Genomic DNA, 19,515 nt, shown 5'->3' with positions numbered 1-19,515 from the left:
TCTCCTCCCCTCTTCCCTAGACAGCGAGAAATCAAATATATGTTAAACATGTGCAACTTTTCTAAAATATTTCCACATTTATCTCGCTGCCTGAGAAAATCAGATCAAAAAAGGAAAAAAGAAAAAAAATGAGAAAGGAAAAAAAAAATCAAGCAAACAACAAAAAAGGTGAAAATACTACGTTATGATCCACATTTAGTTCCCACTCTCCTTTCTCTGGGTGCAGATGACTCTCTCCATCACAAATCTATTGGAATTGCCCTGAATCACTTCATTGTTGAAGAGAGCCACTTCCATCACAGTTGAGCATAAACATAATCTTGCTGTTGCTGTGTACAATGCTCTCTTGGTTCAACTCACTTCACTTAGCGTCACTTTATGTAAGTCTCTCCAGGCCTCTCTGAAATCATCCTGCTCACTTCTTACAGAACAATAATATTCCATGACATTCATATACTATAACATTCAGTCATTCTCCAATTGAGGGGCATCCATCCACTCAGTTTCCAGTTTCTTGCCACTCCAAAGAGGGCTGCCACAAACATTTTTGCCCATATGGGTTCTTTTCTCTATGATCTTTTTGGGATACAGGTTTAGTAAAGACACTGCTGAATCAAAGAGTATACACAGTTTGATAGCTTTTTGGTAATACTTCCAACTTGCTCTCCAGAATAGTTGGATCAATTCACAATTTACCAACAATGTATTAATGTTCCAGTTTTCCCACACTTCCTCCAACATATATCATTATCTTTTTCTGTCATTTTAGCCAATCTTCTTAGATTGCCTATACTATTTATATTATATACAGATATGTATTGTGGTGCCTCAGAGTTGTCTTAATTTGAATTTCTCTGATCAATAGTAATTTAGAGCATTTTTTCATGTGACTAGAAATGGTTTTAATTTCTTCATCTGAAAAACGTCTGTTCATATCCTTCAACTATCTGTCAATTGTATTCTTACACGTTTGAGTCAATTCTCTATATATCTTAGAAATAAGGCTTTAAATGTAAAATTTTTCTTCACTTTTCTGCTTCCTTTCTAAATCTGTCTGCATTGGTTTTGTTTGTACAAAACCATTTTCAGTTAATATAATCAAAATTAGCCACTTTGCATTTCATAATGTACTCTCATTCTTTGGCCATAAATTCCTTTCTTCTCCACAGATCTGGGAGGTAGATTATCCCTTGTTCCCCTAATTTGCTTTTAGAATCATCCTTTGTGTCTAAATCATGAACCCATTCCAACCTTATCTTGTTATAGGGTCATTATCTAGTTTAGAAACAAAGAAACAGCTCCAGGGAAACCCGTCAATGTTCCTAAGTCATCTAGGCATGAAATCCAAGTTTCTTGAAACCCAGTCTAGTCTTCTTCCTATTCCCTAAGGCGTTTATTTTGGCAGGATGGAAAGCCAATGTAATCATGTTATTTAAATAGTTATCAAGTCTCTTATCTTCTGAGACTACATTTATAGCATTAGCATTATTCTGCTTCAAATGGAATATTTGAGAGGAAGTCTTCCCAAAATTAATTTCCACATAAAAAATGCATCTGCTATAGTCAAAAAAGTGGAAACAAAAGTAACTTATTCACCAAATGGGGGAATAGCTAAATAAAATGTTGGAAAAGATTATGAATCAGAAATACAATTGAATGTTACCATGACAACTATGAAGAACTCACAAAAGTACGGTAAGATTTATATAAACTGATGCTCAGTGAAGCAAACAGAACCAAGAAAACAAATACATTGACTACAACAATGTCAATGGAAAGAACAAAAAAAAATCAATAACTGGGTCCTGTGTAATTATATTTACCAATTACTTTCTTTGCAGAAGTAGCGGTTACTATGGAAAACCATATATATCCTCAGACATGTTCAATGTATAGGTTGGTTATATTGAACTCTTTGAGGGCATGGACTGTTTTATTTTTGTCTTATTTTTAACACCTAGTACATTGCTGATAAATAGTAAATGCTTGATGATTAATTGATCAGAAGGCTTCCTACATTGAGAAGGATATATTCAGAATTGAAGGTGATGTGAAACAGAAAGTATCAATAACAAGTCAAAAAGTTTCTTTAAAGTTCACCTACTTAACCAGAAGGCTGAAAAACTGGATGGAGAATGAGTTAAGAACGTTCTGTTTTTTGTTTGTTTTGCTTTGTTCTTTTAGGGAGAGGCAAAGTACATTCCAATGAAACTTTTTTCTTGGTTTTGCACAAAGATCTGATGCATGCCCCAGGAGGAAAGAGAGGGGAGCCTGGAGTGGAAATTAGAGAAGCAGAATGATCAAGAGGGGCTGGGGAAAAGAACTTTGATATGATAGTGTCTGCTTACTTCCAATTAGAAAGGGTAAAGGAAAAGTCAGGTACAGCTAGAATGCCCTGGGAAGGATGAAAGGCATCATGTAAAAGAATTTCCCTCTGAAGCTAAAACTCCCTCAACTCCCTGAGAGGCCAGTGATTCTGGAAGGGACTCAGAAAAATATATATCTTAACATTTTGAAGTTTTTTTCTTTTATCACCATTTGATAGATAATATGATATAATAGGAAGTTGGTCACTTACTTGAAGTTCTAGAGACCAAGGAAAGTCGACGCTTGACAGATCTCTTGAGATTGGGAATTTTGATTACAGTGGCTATATCATTTGAGTTTATTCACTAAGGTCAGCAAGAATAAAATGTTCTCTTCAGAGATGGGGTATATTGGGTTGTCTAAAAAGAAGTGAACCTCTTGGCTCCAGTTGGAGATGGAGCATGTCAATGCTGTACAATGCAAAGGATGAGGACCCATGAGTGGTCCCTTAATTCCAGGCTGGGCAAGATGATAAGAATATTTTAACTCTGAGATTGATTAAACACTAATGCTTTTAAATTTTCTTCACAAGACTTGTTTTGCATTCTTTAAATCGCTGTTGCTTTTCTCCAACCTGACTCTCCATATCCTCTCATTGGTCCACATCCCTTTCATTCTTGTTTAGGAAATAAGTCTGAAACCTGTCTCCACGCAGGTAATACATAGCAAAGCAACCAAAAAAGAAGAGTGAGATTGACTTCAGGAGTGAAATGAGGGACAAATGAACAAACAGAAAAAAAATAACCGAGGGTAGCACAAAGTTGAATGGATTTTGATCAATGTGATTCCAAGAAAAGAAAAAATAAACACCTCACATAAGTGGAGGTGGGGAAGAGGCATAAAATCACAGAGATAAATGATTAATCCTATCCTACTTTGCTAGGGGGAAAGCCTTCAGGATGGTGTCTCCTTGGCTGGGAAACTGACTTGCTCAGAGCAAGTCATGAAACAAGTGCCATCATTTACCATCTATACCATTCATTTGGCATTTTATATACACTTCCTGGCATAATCAATTATCTCTATGTGTCTACCTTTATCTTGCCAGTTTAGTTAGCAGCAACTTTAGAAAATCTTGTCTTGAACTCAAGAAATGTGCCAGTACAAACAATGCTAGGCTTTACCCTGGTCAAACCACATCTGGGCATCACATTTAGTTCTGATCAACACATTTCAGGACTGGCACTGATAACTGGGCTATGCCCCAAGGAAGGTAATTAGGATGGTAAAAAGGGCTAAAATTCATGCCATGGAAGATTATAGTCAAAGGAAATGGGGATGTTTAGCTTAGAGAAAGAAAGACTTGAATAGGAAGAATGATAGCCTTTTCCCAAGTACTGGAAGGAAAATCACCTGGAAAAAGAATTAGATTTGTCCTGTGAAATTCCCAGAAGTAGAAGATGAAGACAGAAGGGAGAAAGAAGCAGTTTTAGGTTTGAGGTAATAAAAAAAATTCTTGTGGCAATTATAGTTATCCGGGAAAGTGATGAGCTATCTTCTGACAGATATGAGACAGAGAGGACCCTTGTTCCGGAACCATTTGGCCTAGACAGTCCCAAGGTCCCTTCCAACTCTCAGATTCAGAAATTGATTAAACACTAATGCATTAAATTTTTAAGACCTACTTTGCATCTCTTTGCTCTTCTCTGGCTTTACTTTGTATTTCTCTACATTCTCTCAGTGGAAAACAAAACCAGATTCAATGCAATTGTGTGTGTATCTCTTTTGATCCTCATAACAACCTTGTGAGGTAAGTGCTACAGCTATTATGCCCATTTTACTGAAAGGTTAAGTAATTTGCCTCTGGGCAAACAGGTAATGGCTATCAGATACACAGGTCTGTCCTGAATCCAAGGCCAGAAATTTTCCCAGTGTATCCCCCACACCCACACACATACACATATATCCATATAAACACATACAAACACACACCATAGGACAATCTCCATGGTTTCTGATGAAATAATATATAAAGTATTAGTAAAGGGCATTTATTCACTGGGAGTTCTTCATGTCAGTGATATCACAAGTTAGGTCTCCAATTACTAAAAAGTATACAGAGGCAACATGTCAAAGATTCATGATTTTGTCAATGAGGCAACAGTACAAATCACAACCCATCTTTAAATTAATAGATAAGTCTAGAGAACTGTCTGAGAATCAGAGGGGATAAGTAATTAGACCTAATAAGTTCTAAAGCTAATTTGAAAGGCATGATGTGAACTTAGGCCTTCTTGATTCTAAGACCAACAGTCTACCCACTATAGCACACTGCCTGTTCCAGCTTCCCATTCAGCCCCCTCTATTTCACACACATACAAGCACACACACAAATTTAATATACAGAGACTTTTAACATCATATCTTATGTATAAATAAAATGCACATATACATGGGCATACAAAATACATACTTAAATAATACTACCATTCCACCCAGCAGACTTGTTTGTTTTGTTTTCTAGTTGATGGTTATTGATAAGCTGAAAAGGGTTCTTTTTTGGAGATATCATGTTTTAATTATATATATAAATCTGACATAATGTCTCTACTTAAATCCTGGCTGCTTTTCTTAAGAGCTAAAATGATAATTTGCACAGGATTTTGCAAAAGTAAGTACTGAGATTAACCTACTTTGATGATGCCTTTTTAATAATTATTGCTGTGCAGGTCAGATAGAAGCCCAGTTAGTTATTCTTGGGTCCTAGTTCTTAAGCCAAAGTATACGTTCTACATGACTGAGATAGGGATTTGGTACCTTGTGACTAAATTGGTTTTCTGGATGTTTTAAATGCTGATATTTGTCAATTTAAAGAACAAAAGAAAAGCTGCAAAAAATTATAATGCAAATACCCCCTCTCCTCTATCATGTGACAGTGCTGATTCTAGGATTATATCTCCATTCTCAGTCACATGTGCACACAAATTTCTTTTATAGTTGTCATACAACTTTCATCTCTGTATACTTAACAGCAAATATTTTACAAATTACTATTATGCTCTGTAGTATTATACCAGGCAAAAACTTAGGCTCCAATGGAGAAAAAGGCACACATATTAGATTTGCAAAATATAAAAATGAAATTAATCTAACACATAGGATTTTCCAAAGCAGCAGCCAGGAAGGGATTGGTAATATTGAACCTTGAGCCAACCCAAGAAGCCAAGACACATGCTGAAATTTTAAATGAATAGTGGCATCAGCAGACTAAGTTAACTTCTGGAATTGTATATGATTTGGACACTAAACAAGTAAATGGTCACACTCCCTCTTTTCTCTCAAAGGCTGCTAAAAATGAAATGACAGACTCTTCTGAACTGCCTTTATCTTAAGGGAAATAGAAACAAACTATGGCAAGGCTAAACCTTCAAAAATTCTTCTCTTGTTATCAAAAAACTAATCTTTCAAAAGATCTTTTCTGATATTTACTAAATATGTAGACTATGTAGACTATAAGTGCATAGCTAGTGTTCTCTGCCACATCATCAAACTTGCCCAGTTCTCTTTGTCTGCTATCTCCTTTGCTCTTCTTTCCCCATCTATATTTTACCTATAAACTTTCTTACATTACTCTGTCCAACCATAACCTATTATTCCCCCTCTTCCCATGCCCCATTTCTGTCTTTTATTTGCCCTTATCAAGACCTCCAATTCTTTGTCTTCAGTACTCTCTCACACAATTACTCGTATTATGATTTTGCTTTGCTCCTGCTCCAACCTCAACCCCAACATTAGTCAATTCAACACTGCACTCTGCTGCTGAATCTAATGACTCCTTGGCCTATTATCATTCTACTTTTATCAAATATTAACCCTGTTTTGTATTCTCCATCTGCCTCCTCATCTCCTCCCCATCAGACTGAATACAGCTGCAGGAAGTCTCATTATAATGCTGACTTTATGGGTACGTTACAAATTTGTTCTATTCAATCTCTACTGGACCTTCATGGCAACATTTCAGTCCTTTTCCTCCTTCCTAGCTGATTTTATTGCTTACTCTGCTGAAAAACATGAAGCAATTCTATAAGACTCTTCTGACCCCCTTCATTTCAGAACTTTAATATTCTCTCATTCTTTCTCTCTCCCCTCCCTCCCTCTCCCTCTCCCTCTCTTCCCCCCCTCCCTCCCTTCCTCCCTCCCTCTTTTTGTCTGTCAGTATCTGAGTGTCTCTGTCTCTCTCTGTCTCTGTTTCTGCTGCTTCTCCCTTTTCTTACTCTTTCCTCCCTTCTGCCTACTCCTTGACAAAGCATCCCTTCTCTTTACCAAGATCAGCCTCTCCCTATACATATATTGATGACCCTCCTCCTTACTCATCCCCTTTCAAATCTTCAACATCTTTCTGATGACTTTTCTATTGCCTTCTAAAATGCCCAAGTCACCCCTATTCTTAAATAGCTTCTAGATGCTACCATGCAATCTAACAATTTCCTTATATTTCTTCTCCCTTTCTCAGGCAAACCTCTTGAAACTCTGTCTATACTTTCTACCTACTCCTCCTCTCTTCTACTCCTTACTTCCTTTATAATCTGACTTCCAATTCCATTGTTTGTAGTTTAGTCATTTTTCAGACATGGCTGATTCTCTGTGACCCCATTTGGAGTTTTCCTGGCAAAGATACTGGAGTAAGTTGACATTTCCTTCTCTAGCTCATTTTATATGGCAAGCAGAGTTAAGTGGCTTGACCAGGGTCACACAGCTAATGTTTGACGTCACATTTGAACTCAGGTCCTCCAGAAACAGTGTTCTATCCACTGGAATACCCAACTACTTCACTGAGTACAAACTCCTTAACAGCCATTCTGATTCCTTTTTTTTTTTTTTTTTTTTTTTAAACAATCCAAAGATCATTCCTTGCCAGGAAAAGTATAAGAAGGGGTTGAGCAGCTCTGGCTTCTCATCAGGATCCCAAATAGCAGTCCTATCCCTTTTTTATCTTCTTTTCCTAAATAAAGGTTTAATACGCACACACACACACACACACACTTTTTGTTAGTCTTTCTTGCCAGCCTCAGCTCACTTCCGACACTGATCTTTTCTTACAGGACTATGCTATGCATTTGTATTCATAATGGGTTACCTGATCTTGCCTCCATCTTCTGTACTTATCTTTTTGGTTAATGAGCGCCCTGTATATTTACATTGTTCAATTTATGCAACTCCATCTTTTTCTTCCTGTCTGTACTTTTTCTCTTTATGTCTTCAGAATTTTTTTCTCAAGAGCTTCTCATTCTTCAGCAGAATTTTGGTTTATGAGATATTACTTATTCTCTCTCTTGACCCTTTGAAGTCTATAATCCTCACATTTAAGCTATGTGCCCAACCATACCTGGCTTCTTCTGTCTTCTACCACAAATCCTAAGAACCCAAACTAATGATCCTGAAAGTATAAATATATGAAAAATATCTGTTGTCCAGATTTCAAGTATTTTGATGAAAAATCCAGAATAGGTCCATTAATGCCTATGACTGTGTCCAATGCTGAAGATAGAAAATAAAGTGGTTCAGAATTGAAATGAAAGAGAAGGGGAACTGTGTAGTGCAATAATGATTGTAGGTATTATCCTCAAGTTTTCCTTCTCTCGTCTCATATTGTCCAATTTGCTGCCAAAGGCCTGTCATATCTACCTTGGTCACATCTCTAATTCCACTCCTTTGACACTGCCATTCTTCTTATACCTTCATGACCCCATACCTGGATTATTACTACAGCATGCTAGTAGGTTTACCTGTTACAAATTTCTCCTTATGCCAATCTGTCTTCCCCTGACCTACCAATGATTTTCCTACACTGCAGGTCTGATCATGTTATCCCCCTTAATAAACTCCCATGGCTCTCTATTAACCCCCAGGATCAAATATAAAATCCTCTGGCTTTTAAAACGCTTCTTAACCCAGCCCTTTCTGACTTTTCCAGGTTTCTCACAGCTAACCCCCCTTCATATACTCTGCAATTCAACGACTCTGACTCCCTTGCTGTCATTCACACATGACATGCCATCACAGGTTTCTGGGCATTTTCTCTAGCTGTTCCTCATGCCTGAAACTTCCTCCCTCTTCATCTCTGATTCTCAGCTTCTCTGGCTGCTTTAAAACCTCAGCTAAAGTTCCATCTCCTGGAAAAAAAAAAAGCCTTTTCCTGACTTGTTTAATTTTAGTGCTGTCTTTGTGAGCCTATCTCAAATAGACACACACACATATATATCTTATTATAAATGTAATATCTACATGGGTATATATATATATATATATATATATATATACATATATATATATACATACACATATGTGTGTGGTAGGGTCAAAGAGATGGTACTAAACATATAGGAAGAAGGAAGTTTCAGACATGAGGAATAGTGTATATACACTGTATATATCTAGCTATATACACATACATACATACACATATATGTATATACACTCATACTATATATATTATATATAACATATATATATATAAATATGTGAATAGAAGATAGATGAAAAATTAAACTTGGCTGAGAGACCTATATATACACTGTTCTATGTGTTACCTCTTGCCATTAGATTACAAGCTCCTTGAGAGCAGGGTTTGGGTTTGTTTAATGATTTAAGTTTCTCTCTGAAACAAATAGAAACTTTTTAACATCAATATTCTTCTGGGTGATACAATAGGGTTACAAATATGAAATTCTGTAGTCTCTGAAGCATCAAATGTATGCATCATTTAAAAAAACAAAAGAAAGCAAATGGCCATGAATTTATTTTGCTTTTCTATATATGTATATTCTAGTGGTTTAGTTTTTCTTTTGTTGGAGAGTATGAGGGAGAGACAGACAGAGACAGAGGGGGAATGGGTTTTTGCTAATTGAAAAATATAAAATTTATTTTAAATAAATAAATAATAAATAAATAAATAAATAAAAAATTTCTAGAGTCTGAGCAACAAGCAACTAAATCCAGTATTGCTATTGCTTGGATTGTTTTTCAGAACCAAGTGTTAGTGACTTTCTTCTTCTAGGTTACTTGCAACTTCCCAACCCACTGAACTTGATTACTAGAGATGTAAATAGGCACAATCAAGTCTCAGGGAAAACAACAGATTTAGTTCTGACTGCCAATAATGGGTTCAGTTATTTACAAGATAGAGGCTCCTGCCTGAAAGGCTGCCATTCCAAATAGAAGATACAGAGGAAAAATAAACACAAAAGAGAGATCAAGGGATGTAGAAAAGACAGACAGACAGATTGAGATTATCCAATATTACCCTCAAATTATAGAGGAACAGCACAGAAAATCATATCATTACTTGGGAGCCCAAGAGGTATTACATGAATAGTCCGGTGATTGTTGTAATAATAATAAAAATAGTAGTAATATATTTAATAGCATTAGTATTATTAAAACCATGATATACTATTAGTAGTATAATAGTAGCATAATAATAATAAATAATAATTCTTACTAATATTTATATAGTGCTCCAGAGTTGGCAAAATGTTTTACTTATGTTTTCTCACTAGATTCTCATATCAACTTTGTAAGAAAGGTACTGTTATTCTTCTTCTTTGTTGGAATACATGGGAGAGCTGTTGGAATACACGGGAGCCACCTGACAATGCTTGCTGGAGGTCCAACTTAGAATGGATCTCCTCTTGTGAGAAGATGATACAAGGAGACTAAGAGGTCGTTTCTGTTTTCAGACCTCTCTGGTTGAGAGGCTGTTGCCTTGTCTGACCTTTCTTCTTTTTCCTCTGCCTCCAATTTATCTCATTCCCAGTCTGCAACACCTGTGTCAGCAAAGGCTGCCCTGCAACTCCTTCAGATGTTATGATCCACAGCTGTGGAGGCTCTCGGAGAATTGACCTGTCCCTTAACAATTCTTATTTTACAGAAATAAATAAATACTAAAGTAGGCATAAAAATAAAAATTAAAGACATGAAAGATAATAAGGAATGGAGTGGAGAGAAGAATTTAGTAAGAGGGCCAAGGACAAAAGTTTGGGAGACATTAACATATAGGAGGCAGAGGATGAATGTGAACAAAGAAAACTGAAGAAACAGTAACAGAAATGGGAATTTCCAGGTAATAAAGTCAATTTTAAAGACTGCCTCATTGTTATTCCAGATTATTTTATGGTTGAAAACTGTGACATAAGGAGAACTAACAACACAATGAGAGGTAACATTACCTGGAAAATATGAAACTAAAGGGAAATTTGATAGCTGTTTTCAAATATTTCTTGGAATGTTGTGTAGAAAAGCAGTGATTAGAAAAAAAAAAAGATCACTTGGCTAGAATGTCTTACAATTTACAGTGTTTCTCTTAGAACAACAAGAACCCTATGAGGGAGGAAGCCATTTAATAGCTGGGGAAGCCAAGGATAAGAAAGGCTGAGTGATCTGGCCAAGACCACAAAATTAGTGAGCACAAACACTAGTCTTGACCCCAGGTTTTATGCCATCCAGGCCAGTGATCTTTCCATGATGTTATAGGGAAATGACCTGGGTTTTTTTAAGGAAAAGAACACAGTGACTGAAAGTTAACTATAAAAAGGAAGACATGACTTCAAAAATTAAAAAAAAAGGGACTTTCTAACTAGAATGAACTAGCAAAGGAAAAGCTGCCAATTGAGATAGGAAACTGCTTCCCACTGAAAACATTCAACCAAAGTCTGGGTGACCAGCCATAAGGACATTATAGAAGTGATTCCTACATTTGGGCAAGTCTTAACAAGATGGCCTCTAGGATTTCTTCCTGTGCTAAAAATTCTACAATCCTAATCTTAATGGTACCAATCATGCTGGAAGTGCTAACAACTGCTGCTCTTTTGTTTTGTTAAGTGAAGTATAACTTCATTTCTTGAAGAAGATTCTACTTTCATAAAGCTACAAGCCCAGGAGGAATTAGGATGGGCAATTTAGTCTGGGGAAACTTTAATATAGAAAATTAATGACTATCTAGTCTGATAATGGTAGATTTATTTTAATTAAATAATACTACAAATATCTGCTAGTTCTAAGATTTAAAGTGTAAAAGGCTTATAAAACTATAAAATAAGGTAAACAACTTATTCATGGCCAGTGTTAGGTATGTGTAAGAGTCTGATAAAGAGTTTAAGTGTCTTATACATATTACCACTTTCTTGAAAACAAAGTCTAAATTGTTATTGTTCAGATATGTTCGACTCTTTGTGACCCTATGTGGGATTTTCTTGGCTGGAGTGGCTTGCCATTTCCTTCTCCAGCTCGTTTTACAGATGAAAAAACTGAGGAAAACAGGGGTAAGGGACTTGCTCAAGGTCACACATTCAGTAAGGGACTGAGGTGAGATTTGAACTCAGGAAGATGAGTCTTCCTAGTTCCTAGTCCAGTACTCTATTCACTGTGTCACCTAGCTTTTAGACCCATTTAGATCCAAAGTCTAAACATTCAATATAATTTTCTGGGTTAATGAAATATACCACAAAACAAACAGAATCATTATTCACCAGCAGAATTGTTGTGGGGACATGGATTGGAAGTGGGAAAAGATAATGATTTGATCAAATCTTGCTTCTACTATGACCAGGGTCAGAAAACAGAAAAAGAACAAATCTTGAGCGCAAGAAACAAGGTAAGAAGGTTCTTTTTCACAAGCCAAATTCTATTTGGTTGCTTCCCAATCCATCTTGTACCACATCTCTCTGCTTGCTAAAAACTTGGCACATTGCTCAAAAGAATATGGTGGCCCCAATTTTATATATATATATATATATATAAATTGGCTCTCTGGGAAGTGTTACTGACATATTTGCCTCCACTGTTTCAAAAAGCACAAGCTCAAGACATCAGAACACCAGCAGATATGACTTCAGACCCTTAACTCCTAAATAAAATGCAGCCCTTCCTCCTCTTTTCTACTGCCTGAGTTACAGGAATACTTCCCAGGAAATTACAACTTTGCTTAAGGGATGGTACATACAAGTTATGCTTTGTATGAAGAACACAGACTTGGACATCAAGAGAAAGAAACCTTTGTATGGGAGGGAGGAGGGGGAAATGACATCAACTTCCTAATGTATATCCTGTTGAGAAAGATAAACACATAGAAACCAACCAACCTGAAGTTCTGCATGAACTGTCGGAACTTGTCCACCCTCTTTGCCAGGGGCACGATAACGTTGATAAGCGTGTTGGCCATGTTGAGTTTTTCATTTTTTACTTTCATGATGGGGCCAAATGGTCTGAACAAGACAAGTCGTTTGAATTCGTGTTTTTGGTCCCCTTTGAACGTGAGCTCGTACAAAGTGCCTTTATCCTTTTCTGTTCTGTATATCCCTGTAAGAAGAACAGAATAAGCATTTTAAAAAATTATATATGAATACCTGGCTGCTGGAGCAGCTTTGATAATGGAAAATTAGTACAAAAATCAATCTGTCTTTTGGGAAGGACAGAGAGTTACTTAAGATAAAAAACAAAATTTTAAATGAACTTCATCCTGGCATTTTTCCTGGCTGTCCCCCAAGCCTGGAACTCTCTTCCTCCCCTCATCTTTACTTCTTGCTCTCTGGCTTCCTTCAAGTTTCAGCTAAAATCCCACACTCATTTAAGAAGCTTTTCCTGGTTTTCTCAGTGCCTTCTCTCTAGGATTACCTCCAATTTATTCTGTATAGAGCTGTTTGCATGTTGTCTTTCACATTAGATTGTGAACTCCTTGAGGACAGGGACTGTCTTATTCCTTTCTTTGTCCCCTCAACACTTAGCACAGTGCCTGGCACTTAGTAGATGTTTAATAAATATTTAATAATTGAATTAACTACATAATTTTGATACACAATGCCCCTAACTGAAAATATTATTAAAAGTATCAACAATTATGGATAATCCTTAGAAGTTATAAGTAGGCAGCATTATATAATGGAAAGAGCAATGGATATGAAATCAAAGGAACCTGGTTCAAATCCTATCTCTAAAACTTATATATGTATCCTAGGACAAATCAGCTAAAGTCTAGTGGCCCCAGTTTCCTCATCTGGACAACAAGAAGGTTTAACTAATTCATCTGTGAGGTTCCATCGAGCTCAAATTTATGATCCTGTGACTAAAATATTCATGGTTAAGCCTTGCCCTTGAACATTCTGGAGTTGGTTTGGGTCTTCTACAAGAGGGTCAGAAAAACTCTCAGAGTAAGGGCCATTTCTGTCATTATGGATCACATCAAAACACAGGAAAAGGTACTAAGTTATTTTTCATCCCTAGTGCTCAATTTGAGAGATTCATCTAGTAATAATCACAGTACAGGCTCATTCCTAAAAGCCTTCCTGATACCAGGGTTCCATGAAGCCATCCTTGCCCAAAGACAAAAAAGTTTTCCATCCACTCTTTATATTCCACCCTCCAAAGCAACCACAGCAGAGCAACAGCAATGAATCAAAAGCCATGAAGAGATCCATGCACTTTAATAAAGTACTGAGTCATTAAGCAATATACTCCATAAGCACAAGGACCATGACATACATAAATTTTGTATCTGTGCTAAATCCTAGAACATATATCTTCCCAGGGTTCCTATACTTTCCTAAATCAAATTAGGGTGGATGGACAATGAGAATGAACAATGGAAAGCAGAATTACCCAATTCCCATTTTGTGTCTGTTTTCTCTAGGAAAGGAAATGATTGTAAAAACAGTTAATGGGGAATTGAAACCCAAGATAGTGGTAATAGTCATAGAGAATTTAGTTACCTTCCAAGAACTCAAATGAGTAAACCCAGAAGAACACGAGCCACAGTTGAAAAGGACCTTGGAGATCATTTATTCCAACCCATATCTGAGTGGAAATTATCTTAACAACATCATAACCATCAAGATCTTTAAGGCTTGCTAAGATCTTTACATATAGTATTTCATTTGATGTTCAAAATGACAGCCTTGGTAATTGCTATCAGTAATCCCATTTTATAGATTCTAAGAAAGGCCTCAAATCAGCCATATTTACTCTTTCCTTGTTCTCCGATTCCTGCTCCTGCATTTCCTTCTGTCTCTCTAAACTTCTTTCACTACCATTCCCCTATATCCTTTGCCCTCTTTCAGCTTCCTTTTATATATATTTCATTCTCTTTTAAAATTTAAGCTTCTTAAGGGCAGGGATTAAGTTTCTATTTGCTTCTAAGCATATTCCCAGCATTTAGCAATGAAAATATAATAAACACTTAAAAATGCTTGTTGGCTTGATTTGATTACAGACAGAAAACTGAAACTACTGAGAGACAATATTCAACCCAGTTTTTCCTGACTCCAAATCTGACATTTTAGCTGCAAATTGTCAATAAGTCTCTATCTGAATAACTCCCTTGATGGGGAGGTCATTACTATATAAGGTGATCTAATCCCCATGTCGAGGGCCCAAATAGCTATGAAGCTTTTCCTTATTTCAAGCTGAAATGCGGATCCTATTTCTAACTCTGCAGCCAAACAAAACAGTTCCTGAAGATGGTGTCTGGTCTTCCCAATCTCCAAGTTTTATCTTCTTCAGATAAAATAAATATCACTTCTTCCAAATCTTACTTGCATTTCATGGCTTTCAGTCCTAATATTATCCTGGTCTATCCTCCTCTGATGACAGTGCAGCTTTTCAATATCTTTACTAAAATGTGTCACCTAATAATTTGAGAAATTTAAAATAAAAAAAAAAATTACCACCTCACACCTATTAGATTGGTCAAGATGATAAAAAAGGGAAATGACAATTTGGAATCTTGCCTAATTATATGAACTAATAGGACTATACCTGAAGGAGATCAAAGGATCTCCTTTTTTGTAGTGGCAGTAAATTGAAAACTTAGTTGTTGCTCATCAGTTGGGGAATGGCTGGATAAGTTATGGTATATCATTGTGATGGAATGCAATTGTGCTATAAGTAATGATGGAGGGGATGGTTTCAGAAAAATTTAATAAGAAGCATCTAACTAATGCAAAGTGAAGTAAGCAGAACAAGGAAAATAATGTACACAGTAACTGCAATATTATAAAGATAAACCACTGTGAAAAACTTAGTAACTCAGATCAATCCATCAGAACTTCAAAACATTCATAATGAAAAACACCATCCATCTCCAGAGATTGATCTGATGGAATCAGAATGCAGACTGAGCCTATTTTCTTCCTTTATTATTTGCATGATTTCATATGGGTAATGGGTATTAATTTCTTACCATCTCAATGTTTGGAAGAGGTGGTTAGGGAAGGATAGAGTTTGAAACTGAAAAAAAAATTAGTTTAATTAAAAAACCTATGGGCTATGACCAAAGCCTGAGCCAGAAAAAAAAATGGACTATTCACCAAAAGTACAATTAAAATTCAATGTGATTAAAATATGGTTTCATGACTGAAAAAAAATTTTAGAATATGTATCAAATCTTGCAAATTCAGTAATTAAATTGTCTGAAACAAATGACAACAGCATAAGAGGCTATATTTCATTGTAAGCATTCTGAAGGTTTAAAAAGTTGTAAAATGTATTATATGTCAAAGAATTTTATAATTTTAAATAAATAAAGGAAGAGAAGAAAAAATGTATCACCCATAATTAGGCATGATACTAGATACTTGCTCTGACTAGGGCAGGGCTCATTGGGATTATTAAATTCCTTTTCCTTGAAATTAAGGTTGTGGTGAGTAAACTGCTATATAAATATTAAAATATTATATTAACAAGTAACTTATTACCATCCTGCTTTGGTTAATGCTTTAGCTTTGGAGACTGTCACATCACATTTGTGATTCATATGAAGCTTATAACTAATGAAAACCTTAGGACTGTTTCATATTAATTGTTGTGCATAATATGTCACCTTTCCTTGTAATTAGATAGATGAATATTTTAGATCAAGATGTATAACATTTAATTCATGCCTATTAAATTTTATCACATTAGATTCAACTCATCATCCTAATCTGTTCAGATCTCTTGGGTTCTGATTTTGTCATCCATCATAACAGCTCCCACTGTCAGAGCCATATCCTCTATGAATTTGACAACTATGACGTCTCTATCCTCAACCAAATCATTGTGATTTTAAAATTTCTGGATAAAACAGAATCAAAGACAGAATCCCAAGGCATTGGACCTTTTAAGTTGCCACTGATTCATTATCACTGCTTTTTCATGTCTTGATATGCTCTTTTCCAATCAGTGTAAGCCTAAAGCTCTCTAGGTCACAACATCATTGTTGTTCTTGAGCATTGATAGATTTTTTTTCTTGAAGAGATGAGAATACCATCTCTCTTTCTAGACATACTTTAAGAAGCCAAAAATCCCTTCAAGATAAAAGATAAGGAGGAAAATTTCTCTCTGCGTCTCATCCTTATATAGGCTAAATTTCCCTGAGTGAGGGGTGCTAGCAAACAAATTTCTGCAGGAATTTCATACAAAAAGCTGAGGAGGAAAAATCAGACAGATGAAATAAATAGGGAAATTTCCTAAGCACAGTCATATTTCTTTTAAAAATACATCAAGATACTGTGTGCAGGAGAGCCAAGAGCCATTTTAATCTTAGAATATAGGCAGTAAACTGAACAAGAGATGAGAAGGCAAGAGGGCAAAAACTAAGAAATATTGCAGTGAATGAAAGGTGAATTCAATAACTGCAGTACTAGAGTATAGTGATTTAAGATTTAAAAAGCATTTCCTTGAAACTTTGTAAGATAGTACATGTACTAATTATCATTATTTAACAAATGAAGAAATTTCATGAATCCTCATGAAATTATGTAATTTGTGTTTATGACATATTAATCAGTGCTGGAGTCAAGAAAATCTGAGTTCAAATGTGGCCTCAACTACTCACCTGTGTGACCCTGGGCAAGTTACTCAAACCTGTTTGTCTTACTTTCCTCACTCATAAAATGGAGACAATAAAATCTCTTACTTTCCAGGGTTGTTGTGGAGATTAAATGAAATAATAATTACAAAGTGCTTAGCATAGTACCTAGCATGTAATAAGTGCTTTATAAATATTAGCTATTATTATTATTGTTAATGCATAAGAGGTATAATTTGAACTTGGCTGTCTCCTAACTACAGCATTTTTCCTCCACATTACATTGTCCCTACAGTTCAGTAGCTTCTATTTAATGATTCATTAAACACTTAGAAATTTGCTATGTTGGACTTTGCTCCAAAAATTCTTTACTTGCACCTTAAGATGTAAATAATTGCCCCATTATATTACAATTATATATATTTTTCCCTCTGTGATGAGTATGTACATGCTTGAAGCATTATTGGTCTGTTTTTACAGTAATTCAAAATTGTCATAATCATGTAGCCAGTGAGTTTGGCATTCATGCAGTTATTATATCAAATACTAACCACTTCTTACTAAATGTGATATGTTCTTACAGTTTCTCCAGTTGTCTTCAAATTGTTTCCAAAGCACTACATGGATTAAGCATTCAAACACAAAATGATTCCTAAGGAATGGTAAGATGCATATGTATATCCATCCTCATTTGTTTTTTGTAGAGTGCACCAACATAGTTTCCTCATTCTCCTTTGTTAATCTATAATTGTATCTGATCAATTGGGTAATCATGTGATCCGGATATTATAAACATTTTCATTCTTACTGCACAAATGTCAGACAATTTGAAAATCATGATAGTTAGACACATTATATAAACTACCTTGAAATGATCAGGGAAAATTACAACCATTTGTCAGAAATAAACCTGATACTACCTTTTATAATAGAACTGTTTTCTGAATTAAACTTATATTTGCTTATGTTATTAACCTTCTAACTGGAAGATTTTCAAATGAACTAAGTGAATAGCAGTTCTGGTAGTAAATAAACAGAATTTCTTGGAGAGGATAGTTGATTGGTGTATCAATGGTAAAAAAGGAGAAAGTCATGGCTAAAAAGATTCTTTCTTTATAAAAGTTAATGTACTCTCTCCTCTCTCTTTCTCCAAATGTAAGTAAATAAATAAAAACAATATGTAAATATTAAAATTGTTAAAAATGAAATAGTATGTTCAAATACATCATTGCCAGTAGAAAAGTAAACTATATTTTGTAACGAATTATTCATTTTCATCATTTGGTTAGACAGCTGAAATTTATTTTTTAAATAAATTTTCATCTCTCAGCAAGAATGCTTGTAAAAATCTCCTAACATTTTCTACTACATATTTGTGTAAAGAAAGCATGTTTGCTTTATTATTGTTTTTAAATCAAAATACAAAAGAAAATTCTATATATAATAAAATTTAAGACTGTGTTCCTCCACTATTGGCTAAATATTGCAAAACTTTGTTCAAATATAAAAGTTCAACATCAAAATTAAGTTTCAATATGATTATTATGTTATATTAAGCAGTTTCTAAATAGAAACCTATTTCATTAAAATGTTATTTATATTTAACAAAATCTATAAAACAAATTGAACATGAAGTCTTACCAATAATAGCAAGTGTTATGAGATCTTGCTGGATTACTTTTAGTTCTTACAGAATGTTGCACATAAAATATTCATAATTATGTTGCAATTAAATTTTTGTATTTAGAATTTTTATAATTGTTGGTAGGGTAAACTCAGATGTTTTATAATTATATAAGATAAAATTGAATTTCAAATTTTGGGAGGCAGAAGTTATCATTGTAGTTACTGTTGTTTGTCCTTCATCCTCAAAGTGACATCACAGGTAATGTCTTGACTCATGAGTGAATTGGATTTACGTGAGGCACAAAGTCATCAGCCTTATTCTTCCAGTCATCAATACCCAATGGCAGGACAAAAGTCAAAACCATTGGCAATAATCTAGGGGAATGGGTGGGGAAAAGGGGGGATAGTTTGAAACAGAAAGCTTTGAAAGGGTCAATGTTCAAAAATTATCCATGCATATGTTTTGTAAATAAAAAGCTTTAATAAAAAATTTTAAAAAACCATTGGCAATAACTCAGAAAGCAGCAAAGACTGATTCTCCATTACACTTATCCCATCAGAGAAAATGCAGTAGAATGTGAAGCTCCTAGCAAAGAAATGCATTCTACATTTTCTCCATCTTTCTAGATTCCAAAGTCCAAATCAGTAATTAGATATGCTTCTGACCCAAGGATTAGTAAACAAAATATAAAGTCAATGGCATCATTTTTGATGGCATTATATACATGCATTAGAAATATCAC

The 19,515-nt window shown here is 35.1% G+C and overlaps 1 protein-coding gene across 7 annotated transcripts in view; it reads right to left on the bottom strand.

Moving 5' to 3' along the window:
- Nucleotides 1-19,515, bottom strand: part of CSGALNACT1 (chondroitin sulfate N-acetylgalactosaminyltransferase 1) — a 384,927-nt gene that overhangs the window by 53,602 nt on the left and 311,810 nt on the right. For all 7 annotated transcript variants that reach the window (XM_031950808.1, XM_031950813.1, XM_031950810.1 and 4 more), the window contains one exon: nucleotides 12,447-12,663. In XM_031950808.1, coding sequence (XP_031806668.1) covers nucleotides 12,447-12,663 — 217 coding nt within the window. The remainder of the gene's footprint in view (nucleotides 1-12,446; nucleotides 12,664-19,515) is intronic.

The sequence above is a fragment of the Sarcophilus harrisii genome, chromosome 2 (assembly GCF_902635505.1).
Source record: "Sarcophilus harrisii chromosome 2, mSarHar1.11, whole genome shotgun sequence".
Classification (NCBI taxonomy): Eukaryota; Metazoa; Chordata; class Mammalia; order Dasyuromorphia; family Dasyuridae; genus Sarcophilus; species Sarcophilus harrisii.
This window is presented reverse-complemented; position numbering and strand designations above follow the sequence as displayed.